The sequence below is a fragment of the Monodelphis domestica genome, chromosome 2 (assembly GCF_027887165.1).
Source record: "Monodelphis domestica isolate mMonDom1 chromosome 2, mMonDom1.pri, whole genome shotgun sequence".
Taxonomy (NCBI): Eukaryota; Metazoa; Chordata; class Mammalia; order Didelphimorphia; family Didelphidae; genus Monodelphis; species Monodelphis domestica.
The window spans coordinates 470,361,955-470,375,091 of NC_077228.1; the positions used below are offsets into that span (position 1 = coordinate 470,361,955).

The 13,137-nt window shown below is 33.2% G+C and overlaps 1 protein-coding gene across 2 annotated transcripts in view; it reads right to left on the reverse strand.

The window, feature by feature from the left end:
• Positions 1-13,137, reverse strand: part of COL11A1 (collagen type XI alpha 1 chain) — a 298,622-nt gene that overhangs the window by 11,235 nt on the left and 274,250 nt on the right. For both annotated transcript variants that reach the window (XM_001372197.4, XM_001372220.4), the window contains exons 58-63: positions 6,432-6,485; positions 4,747-4,854; positions 4,050-4,103; positions 3,906-3,941; positions 3,744-3,797; positions 2,384-2,633 (exon numbers count right to left, since the gene is read on the reverse strand). In XM_001372197.4, the coding sequence (XP_001372234.1) occupies positions 2,384-2,633; positions 3,744-3,797; positions 3,906-3,941; positions 4,050-4,103; positions 4,747-4,854; positions 6,432-6,485 (556 nt within the window). The remainder of the gene's footprint in view (positions 1-2,383; positions 2,634-3,743; positions 3,798-3,905; positions 3,942-4,049; positions 4,104-4,746; positions 4,855-6,431; positions 6,486-13,137) is intronic.

Genomic DNA, 13,137 nt, shown 5'->3' on the forward strand with positions numbered 1-13,137 from the left:
TCAGAATCCCCCCAAAAATTGCAGTCTAAAACAGTGAGTTGAAAATAATAGCACCAACTTTAATAGGAATACATGAGATTATAGATTTAAGAGTCATATATGAAATTTTATGTTGGGATTTTTATAAGTAAAATTTTAGGGAAACTTGGTTAAATAACAGTTTATTCTTCTTAAATAAGAAAGATTTAGTGTGCTACAAGTTCAGTATGACCCAACATCAAAATATGGAAGTAAAAAAAAAATTAAGTCAGACTACATTATGAAAGATATAGTGCTCTGGACTAGAGAGGTGATTATAATCTTGAAATATTCAGTCCTGGTCAGACCACATTTGAAGAAATTAGGATTATTGCACTTGAAGAAGAGCACTTGAAGGAGATGATGAAAGTACTAGTGAGGGAGACTATCTGTGTTCTAATATTATAAAGACTAACAAGTAAAAATGGGATTAGACTTGAGATACATGGTCCTAAAAGGCAGACTAAGAGTAGTACATGGAATTGATGGAGTCATAGATTTAAGAATTAGAAATATCCAAAAGGAAGAGAATGGGTTGATTTGGGAGGTAACAAGTTCCTCTCACTGGAAGTCTTCAAGCAATTTGGGTGACCACAGGAATGTGATAGAATAGAGTCTTATAGTTTAAAATTAGATGACATGACCTCTGAGGTCTCCCTCAACTGGATTTTGGTGATTTAGTAGTTCTGTAAAATTATTAGCCTAGCTATTCTTCATGGCAGAATATGAATAATGGATGATTTTGATCCATGTTTAGGACAGTCTCTTGAATTGAATAGGAATCTTACTGAGGAAAACTTCAAATGTTCTGGGGCTTAATGCAGTCAGTATAAGATGATTCTCACAAGGAAGCATTAGGAGAAGTTTATCTTTGAGAAAGAATCATTGCATATATGATATATTTCATGAAAAAAATCTTTGTGCATGTGTGTGTGTCCTGGTAAACATAATATTGATTGAGATAATGATGATGATGATAATTGGAATTTATATAACAAATTAAGGCTTGTAACATTTTTTACATATTAATGTTATTTGATTTCACAAAAAAAAAAAACTCTGAGGTAATTGCTATTATGATTCCCATTTTGCAGATGAGGAAACTAAGACTAAAGGAAATTTAAGTTATTTACCCAAGCCTCAAAGGTAGGATTTGAACACAAGGCTTTGTGATTCAAAGTCTAGCGCGCTCTCCTCTATGTCACCTTCATATTTTGGTGCAGTTCTTTTGAAAGACTATCAATGTATTGGTCATTAGACAAAGATTTAAAATTTATATTATCTATTTTTAATTTAATATTTCTAGAAATCTAAACAAAAAGAGATGGTTAGCATTTCTGCCTCCTTCTCTTCCTACCTTCATTTTATCATCATCACTACAGAAACTGAAGTAGGGAATGAAGACCCACAGAACTGGGGGCTATATTTTATTTATCTTTTCATTAATTCCTATGAACATCATCAACTAGATTCATCAACTAGGGGCCAATCTATTATGGCTTAACCTCTTCATACTTAGCTAGACTCATCCTTTATCTTCAGGAGACTAATCAAACTCTGTTTACATGATAGAGACTAGTCAAAAACTTACAATCCACTAAGCTTACACTTTGAGAATCCAAGATCGCTGCTGTATCATTGTACGGGATTAAAGTTGTAATTTTCTTTTGAAATATTTTATAATTCTTTATTGATTTGAATTTAATGAATTCAATTATGGAATATATAGAATTGATGGTACTTACATGTATTCCTTAGATAAATTCTGTGCTTTCTTAAAGTGAAAAAATATAGTCCTTGCTCTTAAAATTCTAACAATAATTCTATTTATTTACCATTAGTATTTATATTCAATGAAAGTAAGAAAAATAATGGATATGCTCTTATTTTGAAGCCTGCTTTTACCCCTAATGGAAAAAAAATGCAGTATTTACTCAGAAGTGACCTAGAAACACTTGCTACTTCCATTTGAGGGACAATGGAATTTCTCATATGGACTAAAATGATCCATTAGGAGAACTGGTGACTGAGTCAATTTTGAGCATTGAAATCAAAAGGTATTCATTTAATCTATGTAACCAGTTTATATTACAACTCCTCTGCCTTAATTCTGTATGTACAGAATAAAATAAAACATCATGTTTTCTTTGATCATATAAAGATAAACCTTATAATAATGAAATCTTATTTTATTGACAGTTTCCTTAGCTGAACTTGAATTGCCATCACTGTCTAGACTTAATGATCATTTTCTTTATTTTGTTTAGACTCTATATTACCATGTAACTAGGATTAATGAGCTGACAATATACCTTAGTAAATCAGAGGTTGCATGTATTTGCTTTGTCATGTATTATTAACATACCATCTGGGAAGTCTGGATGGGAGAGTTGCAGATCTTTACAAGTTCGGGATGGATTGTTCTGGGTGCCCATGGGATATTTCATTCGCTCAATGTCTTGTTTCAGAGAGTTGAGCGAACCAAAGATCTCCTCCATGCCATCAGAATAATCAAGGATGTTATCTCCTGCATCAGCTTGCATACCCTCAGCATGTCGTCTTGTCTTTTTGGGTGACAGGATTGGTAAAGGCTGGATGACTTCTCCAGGAGGGCCCTATAAATTTAGAATCAGAAGTTATTTTTCATTTCCCATGAAATATCTAAAATTCATGATGTTCAAATATATCTATAATTGCCTCATTATTTTTAATTAAAAACCCATTGCTCTCTTGAAGTGGATCCATAATGATCTGATTTTTAGCTTGTTAGTATATTTCAGTATACAATATCTATAGAAGTGTTTAATTTACTAATTTTGGCAAGTGTATTATTAGTTTAGTTTCATATTCCCAAATAGATTGTCAGTTCCTATGGGTAGAGATTTGTGTGTGTTTGCTTCTTTTATACAAGGCAAAGCACAGAATATAGGCATCATTAATACTATCTATTTGCCTATTATAGTTGAAAGTAAATGAGCCTGAGTGGAATCTTTCTATTTTTCTAGATATGTAAGTAATTATTTATATTTGGAATTTTCATGTGACACATAAATTCTGGAATTCTTTGAATTTGTGCATTACAACATAGTTTTGCTTTATTTAACTTTTAGGCAATCAAATTCTGTTCCTACAAAGAAAAAAACAACAATAATCTATATATTCAAGTGTGACAAGGGGAAGATGTCCCCATGCCCCATACCCACAAACTAGATATAAAAATAGAGCCAAAGGATAGCTATGGGTTTCATTTTTATGTCTTGTTTTTATATACAAATGTACTTCAAATGCTGGAGTTAAGGCACACATTTGGAAGCTATAAGCACTATTAGAGTACATGTGAAATATCTGCATATATGTCTTCAGACACAGGGCACAGATAAATAGTAGGTCCATGAGGTATGCACTCATTTTCTTTCATTGCACTAATGACATATACATGAGGGATGTAGATAGATGTCACAGTCCTGCCATAATTCTGATAACTACAGCACTAACCTTCCATTACAAGTTATACCTGGAATATCTTAATTTCCAGAAAGTAAAACAAGTCCAAAGGTAATTGAACTTAGGGCACAGAGACCTACTTTAATGCTTTTGTTGTTTTCCACATAATCAATACAGCAATATTTGACTTTATTTTATTTTTTAAATTATTTTTCACTCAGAGAGATCATCTAGGGTCTCAGGATAGTGTCAATATAATCTTAATACAAAAATATACTCACTGGAGGCCCAGGTGGCCCAGGAAGACCACTGTCACCTTTCTGACCAGTGGGACCCTGTTTAATAGAGAAAGAGAGTAATGTTATGAGTTCTGAGAAAAATACCCCCTCAAAATGTTCACAAATTAAAAATGCAAAACTTAAAGAAAAAATGGGTTTACTTACAGAAGAACCTTTGTTGCCCTTTGGACCTTGAGGACCCTAGAAAAAGGAAGATGACAAACAGGAATGAAAATTTTTGAAATTAAAGCACTCAACCAATTTGAGGGGAGTAAGAGCATGTCATACATATCTAGAGAATGAACTTACTGGCAAGCCTGGAGGACCAGGGGGGCCAACGGGACCAGCTGGACCAGGAATCCCCTGAAAAAAGAACCAATGAATTAGAGCTTTCCAGAATACATTTCTAGTTTTGTGTGAGTAGAAATATAAGCTACAGAGCTCCCCCAGGACATATGACTCAATTAGAATAGTGTTATATGGTTTCTAGATGTAAAGAATGTATTTTTGTTCTCTTACTTGAACATGAAAAAAAAAAACAAATACCTAAATCTGAGGTTTTATTGGTATAAGAATTCCCAAGGAGGAAATGTTTTCTACCAATTCCCAAGGGCATTGAGAAGTTAAATGATTTGAAGGTCACAGAACTAGTCTATCAAAAGATGCCTGGAAAGCAAATCTTCCATTTTCCAAGAAAAAAAAAAACTCTTCATCTTCTATTCCTGGCCAGGACTGCTTCTCTAATTTTAATTATAATGCATTAATGAGAATCATATCTCTTTTTCTTCTACTCCATTTATTTACATTTTCTTCTTGAAAACTCTCTAACCAGTTACTTCCATACTATTAAATAAAATAATTTCTAAAATATAAAATTCTGATATAATTCTTAGAATGCAAGCACCTTTGAATTTTATTTCTTAACATACATAGAGATATTCTCTTTATCTGAAGAACTAATGGGTAGACAAAGAAAAGGATAATTTGGGATTTTTTGTTTACTAACACCATCACCCTTGGCTCCAGGAGTTCCTTGTGTTCCTGGAAGTCCCCTGTCGCCTTTTTCTCCTTGTTCTCCTGGAGGACCAATCAGACCAATCAAACCAGGATGTCCCTTTGGAAAAGATACACAGAAAAAAAGAAAATTTACTACTAATTAAACTATATTTGTGATATCAAACTCACTGAATGAATTTGCCAAATTTATACACCAACGGTTAAATTCTTTACTGTCCTACTAAATATATCTAACTGAATATTTGAACTATTGAATATAAAAAATTTGCATGGGATAGAAGCACAAGAAGGTAGGGGCTAGATGGTACACAGTCAGAGGTGTTATTGGAGTAAGCTTTTATCAACTCCAGAGAGTTAATCATTAAATTTTCAATGTGAGCCTTGGACATGAGAAAACCCTACAAATCAGGGCTTAATTTGTTGTTGTTTTTTTTTTTGTCATAAGAAAATGATGGAGAAGATGTTAATAATGCAGATTAAACTTGAAAGTTCATTGTGCCTACTTCTTTTTTTCCAAAAAACTGGTTGTTAAGCATTTCTTAGCATACCTTATATACAACCAAGTCTCCTATACTCAGGTCCTTCTTCCCCTACTATATTATTTTTAAGAGAATTGAGATAAGCATTCCCAAAGAAATCTACCATGACAGTTCAGTCTCATAGAGAAGTCTTCATAACTACCTACCCAATAACAATCATAGCAAAAAGAAAAAAAACAATATAAATGAACCTCTAATTATTTTAAAGTATTGTGTTCCCCAGAGTTCACATGTTGTTTCTTTTTTTGTATTTGAAATTTTTATTTAATTAATTAATTTATAATATTTTTTCTATGGTTACATGATTCATGTTATTTCCCTCCACTCCTCCCACCCTCCTCCTGTAGTCTATGAGCAATTCCACTGGGTTTTACATCACATATTCTTTCACCAAAATTTATTAATCTTAAACATTACCTGATTTTCATTCTTCACAACTATTGTGAATATTATAAGGTATCCTGTCAAATACTTTTATATTTTCCAAAGTTTAACTTTCTTTTCCAGTTCAAAGCTGTCAACATTGGAATATCATTATTCTATCTATTTGTTTCATGGACAATTATTTTGTATAACCATATGTCTTCTCCATATGGTTCTTTAATAGGAACCTTGAAGAGGATGGTGGTGGAGATGGTGGAGATCAAATGTAGCTTTCTGTAATTCTTTCACCATTCTGCACTTGACAGAACAAATCTTTCCTGAATATAGCTGAAAGGATGAGCAATCATGGCAATCAGATTGTTTAAGGTGTCACCAAAATGGAATCATCTTTAAAAATGGTGGAATTTCAACATATAATTTTTTTCATTAATATAGATAATTCATTTATTCAGAAATGATCTTAGTCTTTTAGTTGGTTAGGAGGATATGATATAGAAAAATAGTAAATTTACTAAGTAAATTACTAATAAAAATAAATAGATAAATGATAGTTGATAGATGTAGACATACTTACATATTATACATATATTTATTTTATATACATGTATATGATATTGTTATTTAGTTTCTTCAGTCATGTCTGACTCTTCATGACCCTGCATGTTGTACATAATATATAGACACATAGATACATACATACATACATACCTACACACACACACACACACACCTGTATGCATGCTTAGCTTACCTTCTCCCCTTTAGAACCAGGGTCACCCTTCAGTCCAGGTAAGCCAGGGGGGCCCTAGGTAAAAAATGAGACAAACCAAAAACCATAACATTAGTAAGTCTGATATGCAGTCCTAGTGAATCATCATAGAGTTTGTCAGATTTTAGGAAGGGATAATTTACCATTATTATGGTAACAATAAATATAAATCTTGGGACCCTCAATATTTACATCTAGTCTTAAATCAGTGGGTCTTATTCTTCGGGAACAGTATCCTTTCTTATTCTGAAGAAAGCACAGGGAATTATTTAGATGAATGGACAATTAAGAGAAAAGTTAAGAAGAAACTTTTTACACAAAGAGATTTCCAAACTATCAGAATCTTTTAACCGATGGATTCTTTCTGGCCATTTCTCTTCTTTTCCAAATATTTATCTTTCCAAAGATTAAGAGGATGGTGGGGTAGATAAGTAGCTCAGTGGATTGAGAGCCAGGCCTTTGAGACAGGATGTTCTAGGTTCAAATCTGACCTCAGACACTTCCTACCTGGGTGACCCTGGGCAAGTCACTTAACCCCCATTACCTAGCCCTTACAGCTCTTCTATCTTGAAACCAATACACAATATTGATTTTAAGATGGTTCAAATCTGTCCTCAAGTACTTCTTAACTGGGTGATCCTGGGCAAGTCACTTAACCCCCATTGCTTAGCCCTTACTGCTCTTCTGCCTTAGAACCAAGCACAGTTTTGGTTCTAAGATGGAAAGTAAAGGTGTTTTAAAAAATTGTTAAGATGACTTAAAATACACTTTAAAATATTTTTAATGTTGAACTATTTCTATATGATTTATTAACAGTCAGTGAGCTGATATGTATTGAAAATTTTCACCATATTATATATCTGTTTTATGAGAAGAAAACACTTGCCTCCAGAAGACATATTGTCATGAGATGAATTGTCTCTACTAAACACTCATAAAGATTGTCAGCTAATGTAGAGTATAATTGGAGAGACTACCCAAACCAGTGAAATTCTGGGCCCTAGAAGTACTGAAATAAGTAGCCATTTAAAAATACTTGTCTAATTATGCATATGTGTCCATCCTACAACCAAGTGGTTTTAATTTTAGGTAAACCATAAAAGATTCTTGAAGGAATATTATCTTTGAATTTGACACTTTTAAAATGAAGAAAATACATAACTTTTTCTTCATTTTAAAAGTGTAAAATAATGGGGCAACATCCTCTATCACTACATGGTGAATTTTCATTTCTAGATAGGTTATTTTTTTTCTCATTTCGAATTTTAACATTCTTATGAAACTGCATGAATTCTTGGGAGCCAGACTGAATACTCAGTTGATTCCCTAAAATACTTTTGTTGTTCTTCAGTCATTTTAGTTGTTTGACTTCTTGTGAGCTCATTTTGGATTTTCTTGGCAAAGATACAGGAGTAGTTTGCCATTTCCCTCTCTGGCTCATTTTACAGATGAGGAAACTGAGGCAAACAGAACTAAGTGACTTGTCTAAGGTCACATGGTAAGGGATTGAGCTTTAATTTGAATTCAGGTCTTCCTAATCATTGTGCAACCTAACTGATCATGAAATTTTAAGGAAAGGGCCTGATGAGATTGAATGGCTTAGTCCTTATGAAAAAAGGAAGCTTTATGATATTCTACATTAGGAACATTCCCTTTCTTCTTACACATGAGTTAATTTAATACACAGATAAAGTACTTGGATGTGATTGGACCTAGTAAGCCAGCTTCCTTATACCATTTTAATAAAATAATGGACATAACATACTAATTTACACATGAAGCCCTTTTTGTCCAAGAAATGAATTAAGCACAATAATGCTCTTTTGAATGTGGCTTGGAGGTGGATGATTAATTCCTAGCCCCAAGTTTCTCTTATTCTACCTCGGGGTCTCTTGTGAAGAGATCAGCAATCATGTCACATTCTTGTGCTTGAGATAGGTACAAATGAGACTAGAAGAAAACTGTCAAAATTCATTTTTAAATACATCCTGAGGCAGGATTTTAACACTGGACTCTAAAGATGAAATACTATCTAATTTTCTAGAGCACCATGGTCCCAGCTCACTAACTCTGGCTGTACAGATACACATATAAGAAAAGAACAGCATATCATTTGTGTTAAAAATAAAACTTATAGATTTCATTCCTGCTAGTTAATAGATTTTGGAGGTCAGGAATACAATCTGTACTGTCTTTTTGCAGAAACAATGGTCTGGTAGAGCTCTATCAATTAAGAAAAAATGATAACCAATATGTATTCATTGACTCAGTCAGATGGAATGTAATGAGTCATATAAAATTTAAGATGGAAATGAGTCCTCCAAAACAAGTCTTTTTCAGAGAAATCCCATAACAGATTTTTCAGGTTAGGTTTCCTAGAATAGAGGACATAGAGTTAGGTCTGCTAACATCTGCAAGAGGCAAGAATACTTTGAATGTGGTCCATTCATTTAAAAGTAACTCTGTAGTCTTATTAATGTTAGATAAATTCAAACCAAGCATAGAATAATCATAGTCAGAAATGAAGTGCATAGAATTCTGGGTAGGTGGATATATTTGGATAACTGGCTTTTTCCAGGTAAAAAACACTCTTCTCACACTGAATGGAAAAGTATAAAGATGGTTCAAATACATTAGTTCTTTTCCTTTTCTTATTTTATATCCCCTGTTTCCTAGAATTGACTATACAGATATTAACTAGACCTATGATTTCATTAAAAGAGGAACTCCCACAGGAGAAAACACTTTACTAATGGAGATTGCCACCTATGTTGTAATTATAGTCTTAGGGAGTTTCCTAGAGCACTGAGAAAATTAAGGTCAAAGAATGTCACAGGAATGACTTGAACTATGTTTTTCCTATCTCTGGCATCACTTTTCATTTCATGACACCTCATTGCTTCAAATACAAGAGACTGTATATGATCAAGAGCCTGATGAAGGGTGATACCCTAATATATTTATGAGAGGAAATAGTAGTCTTATAAGATATACACACTTGTTTTAATTTGTTTATTGATAAGTTCACAGATTCTAAACCCTTTAAGCTGTTTTCACATGAAAAGGGTGTAAGGACTATATAGATACCTCAGAGTTGTTTAGATTTGCATTTCTCTAATCAACAATGATTCAGAGCATTTTTTCATATTGTTTTAAACTATAAAAGGAAAGAAATGACAAATACTAGAGGGGACATGGAAAATTCAGAACACTAATACAGTGTTGGTAGAACCGTGAACTGATGCAAACATTTTGGAGAGTCATCTGGAATTGCGCCCAAAGAGTTATAAAACTATGTGTACCTTTTGCCCTAGCAATTCAACTACCAGCCTTGTTTCCTAAGGTGTTCAAGGGAAAAGGGAAAGGTACCTACCTATATGTTCTAAAATAGAGCAGCTCTATTGACATAGCAAAGAACTGGAAATTGAGGGAAAGCCCATTTTTTGGAGAATGGGTAAACAAGTTGTGGCATATGATTGTGATGTAATGCTACTGAGTCATAAGAAATGATGAGCAAATTATTTTTTTAATATGGCAAAATATACATGAGATTATGAAGAGTGAAATAAATAGAACCAAGAGAACATTGTATACAGCAACAGAAATATTGTTTCAAGAATATGTTTACCTTCAGAGAAAGAACTAATAAATAGAAATAAGTGAGACATAGTTTTATATATACTTTTTTTTTGGTCCAATGATACCTTCTCTAGTTTAGAGAGGGTGCAGAGGGAAGAAGGTACATAGGAATTTTAACATAACAAACAAGCAAATAAATTTAAAAATAAAAAAAAAGAAAATGGGTGTCCATATTTGGTCTAACTTATATTTGATCACTGAAATAAAATTTGGGAAATTTATTAGTTCTACCTAGGTGTTTATCAGATTATGACATCTGGTCTCATTGCTTCCTAACAAATATAGAGTGAAGAAAATGGAAGCAGTGTCATATTTTATATTTGGGGGCTTACAGATTACTGAAGATTCTAACTGCAGCCATGAAATGAAAAGATGCTTGCTCCTTATCTGGGCAGCATACTAAAAAGCAGAGACATCATCTTGCTGACAAAGTCCAAATAATCAAAGCTCTGGGTTTTTTTCCACTAGGAAAGTATGACTGTGAATGTCGGACTACAACAAAAGCTCAACACTGCAAAATCAATGTTTTTGAATTGTGGGCTAGAGAAGACTTTTGAGAGTTCCTTGGATAGTAAAGAGATCAAATAAATCAGTACTTAGTTAAATTAATTCTGACCATACACTGGAAGAACAAATTTCCTGAAGCTAAAGCTTAACTACTTAGGCTACATAAGGAAAAGACAAGATTTGCTGGGGGGTGGGGGGAAAGATTCTGATGCTGGGAAAGTTTGAAGACAAAAGGAGAAACGAACATCAAAAGATGAGATGAATAGACAGTGGTGTCTTGAAAGTGACAATGGACATGAAGTTGTACAGACATCAGATGATAGTGGACAGAAGGGTCTGGCATGATAAAGTCTATGGGATCGCTAAAAGTCAGACAAGACTTAATGACTGTAAAACAACAATGAGGTGTTTATATCCTTTAACACTCCTTTCTTCAAGTATCCTCTTTAAACCATTAAAAGAAATCTGTTAATTTCCCTAAGAGAGTCATTTCATATAAGATTCATATTTTAAAATGGGGCAGTTGAACTGACCCTGCATCTCATTATTACTAATCTCTTCCTGAGAGTGGACAGCTCTGAAGTCATGACATGTCACATATGATATGTCACATGACCCTGTGAAACTGATGCAAATTCAACAGCCTCAAATTTTTATTTTGAAAATGTTATCTAAAGAGGTTATGTTTTCTATTTCTACTTCAGGATTCAATAGGATGCAAAATATCTGGGAAATGCATAATTCATGAATATAAATGAAAAGGAAAGCAGGGATGGTATAGGTTTAAGCTTCAGCATTACAAAGTCCAATATTTTCACCTGCAGTGCTCTGTTACAGAATATTTGCTTTAGCATTAGTTCCACTGAAACCCAAAGCAGCTATGGTGCCTGAATCTTATCTAAAGGTTGGAATAAGTTTTAACTTAGTGGAAAGCAAATATTTTGATATGCCAATTTGTACAATTAGTAAACAACGCTACACAAATGAATTCCATTTGTAAATTGTTACATCCCAGTGATCATGATAAAAACAATGATAAAAATCCAAATTGAATCTCAGTATTTTGATCTAAATCTGTAAATGTGGCATTCTTATTTTTATAAATTGCTTTGGATATCTAAGTAATGTGGGAAGAGAGAGTGAGAGATGATGAGAAGCACGGGAATAAGGAAAGAAGGAAGGACTGAAGAAAGGAAGGGAGGAAGGAAAAAAGGAAGGAAGGAAGTACAGAAGGAAGGAAAGTGAAGAAGGAAGGAAGAACTGAAGAAAGAAAGGAAGAGAGGAAGGAAGGAAAAGAGGAAGGAAGGAAGGAAGGAAGCAAAGAAGAACTGAAGAAGAGAAGGAAAAGAGGAAGGAAGGAAAGGTCATGTCAAAATGAATTTTCCTATCAAGAAAATGAAGATTGTAAATCATCAGGTTACTAAGGAACATAATTCTTAGTTTTAAAAATGAATTTTGTGATTCATAATTGTTATTAGGCTGGGATGGTCACGTTAAGGGTAAACAAAAGCAAAGAATAATTTATAATAATTTCACTTACTTAATTTTCCTTAAAGTTGGATTATTTATAGAAGCTATTACAATTAATATTTTGTGTGTGTGTGGAGGGAATAAGCAAAAGAACATTTTTATCTAACCTCTAAAATGGCATAATTTTAGAAAATAAGTAGTGTCCCAAACTAAAAGATTGTTATGAGAGAGAAATATGCCACTAGAAAGTTTCTGCTGTAAAGCTATCTTTTGATTTATTCAATGTTTTCAAGAACTGTACCAGGTTGGGGGTGGGATTCCAAAAAATAATTTAAAAAATATTTACTTTCAAAGAGTTTGCCTTCTGTGGGAGGGTATAATATATAGAGACATAAGAATTGCCAGTGATATTGATATTGAATATATCTTCAAAATTTGAAAGGGAGTAAGAACTGAAGAAAAGGAACATCTGTAAAGACCTTTCATTAGAGAGATCATACACTGAAGGATGGAGAAAGTAGGGATTCCAAGAATCAGACTTTAGGAGGAAATTGATTTTATTCCAAAGTTATGGAGTGGTTTAATAAAACACTGACTTGAGAAACAAAAATTAGGGGAAATACTGGTTGGGATGTAGAATTTATGCAGAGGAATAATGTACAAGAGACCTGAAAAAATATCCTGAAACCAAATAATGAAAGGCTTTAAGAAACAAATTAAAGAATGCATGTTTGCTCTCAGAGACAATGGAAAATCATTGAAACTTCTTGTGCAAGTGAAAGAGTTGGTAGTGCCTTCATTTTAGGAAGGCATCTGTGAACAGTAGATTGTTAAGAAGAGTCTAGAACTGATAGTTCAATGATGAGTAGATTACAATAGTCTATGTGAGAGATAATGAGGGGTCAAACTTGGGTAGCATCTGAATAAGCAAGCAGAATGATAAAGATAAATGAAAAATATGCTGTGTAGATAGAATCCACAAAATATGACAACTTTTTAGATATGTTGGAGTGGAAAAGGAGAGGAAAGAATCAAAGCTATCGCTGATTTGCTACTTTTTAGTCTAAAATTA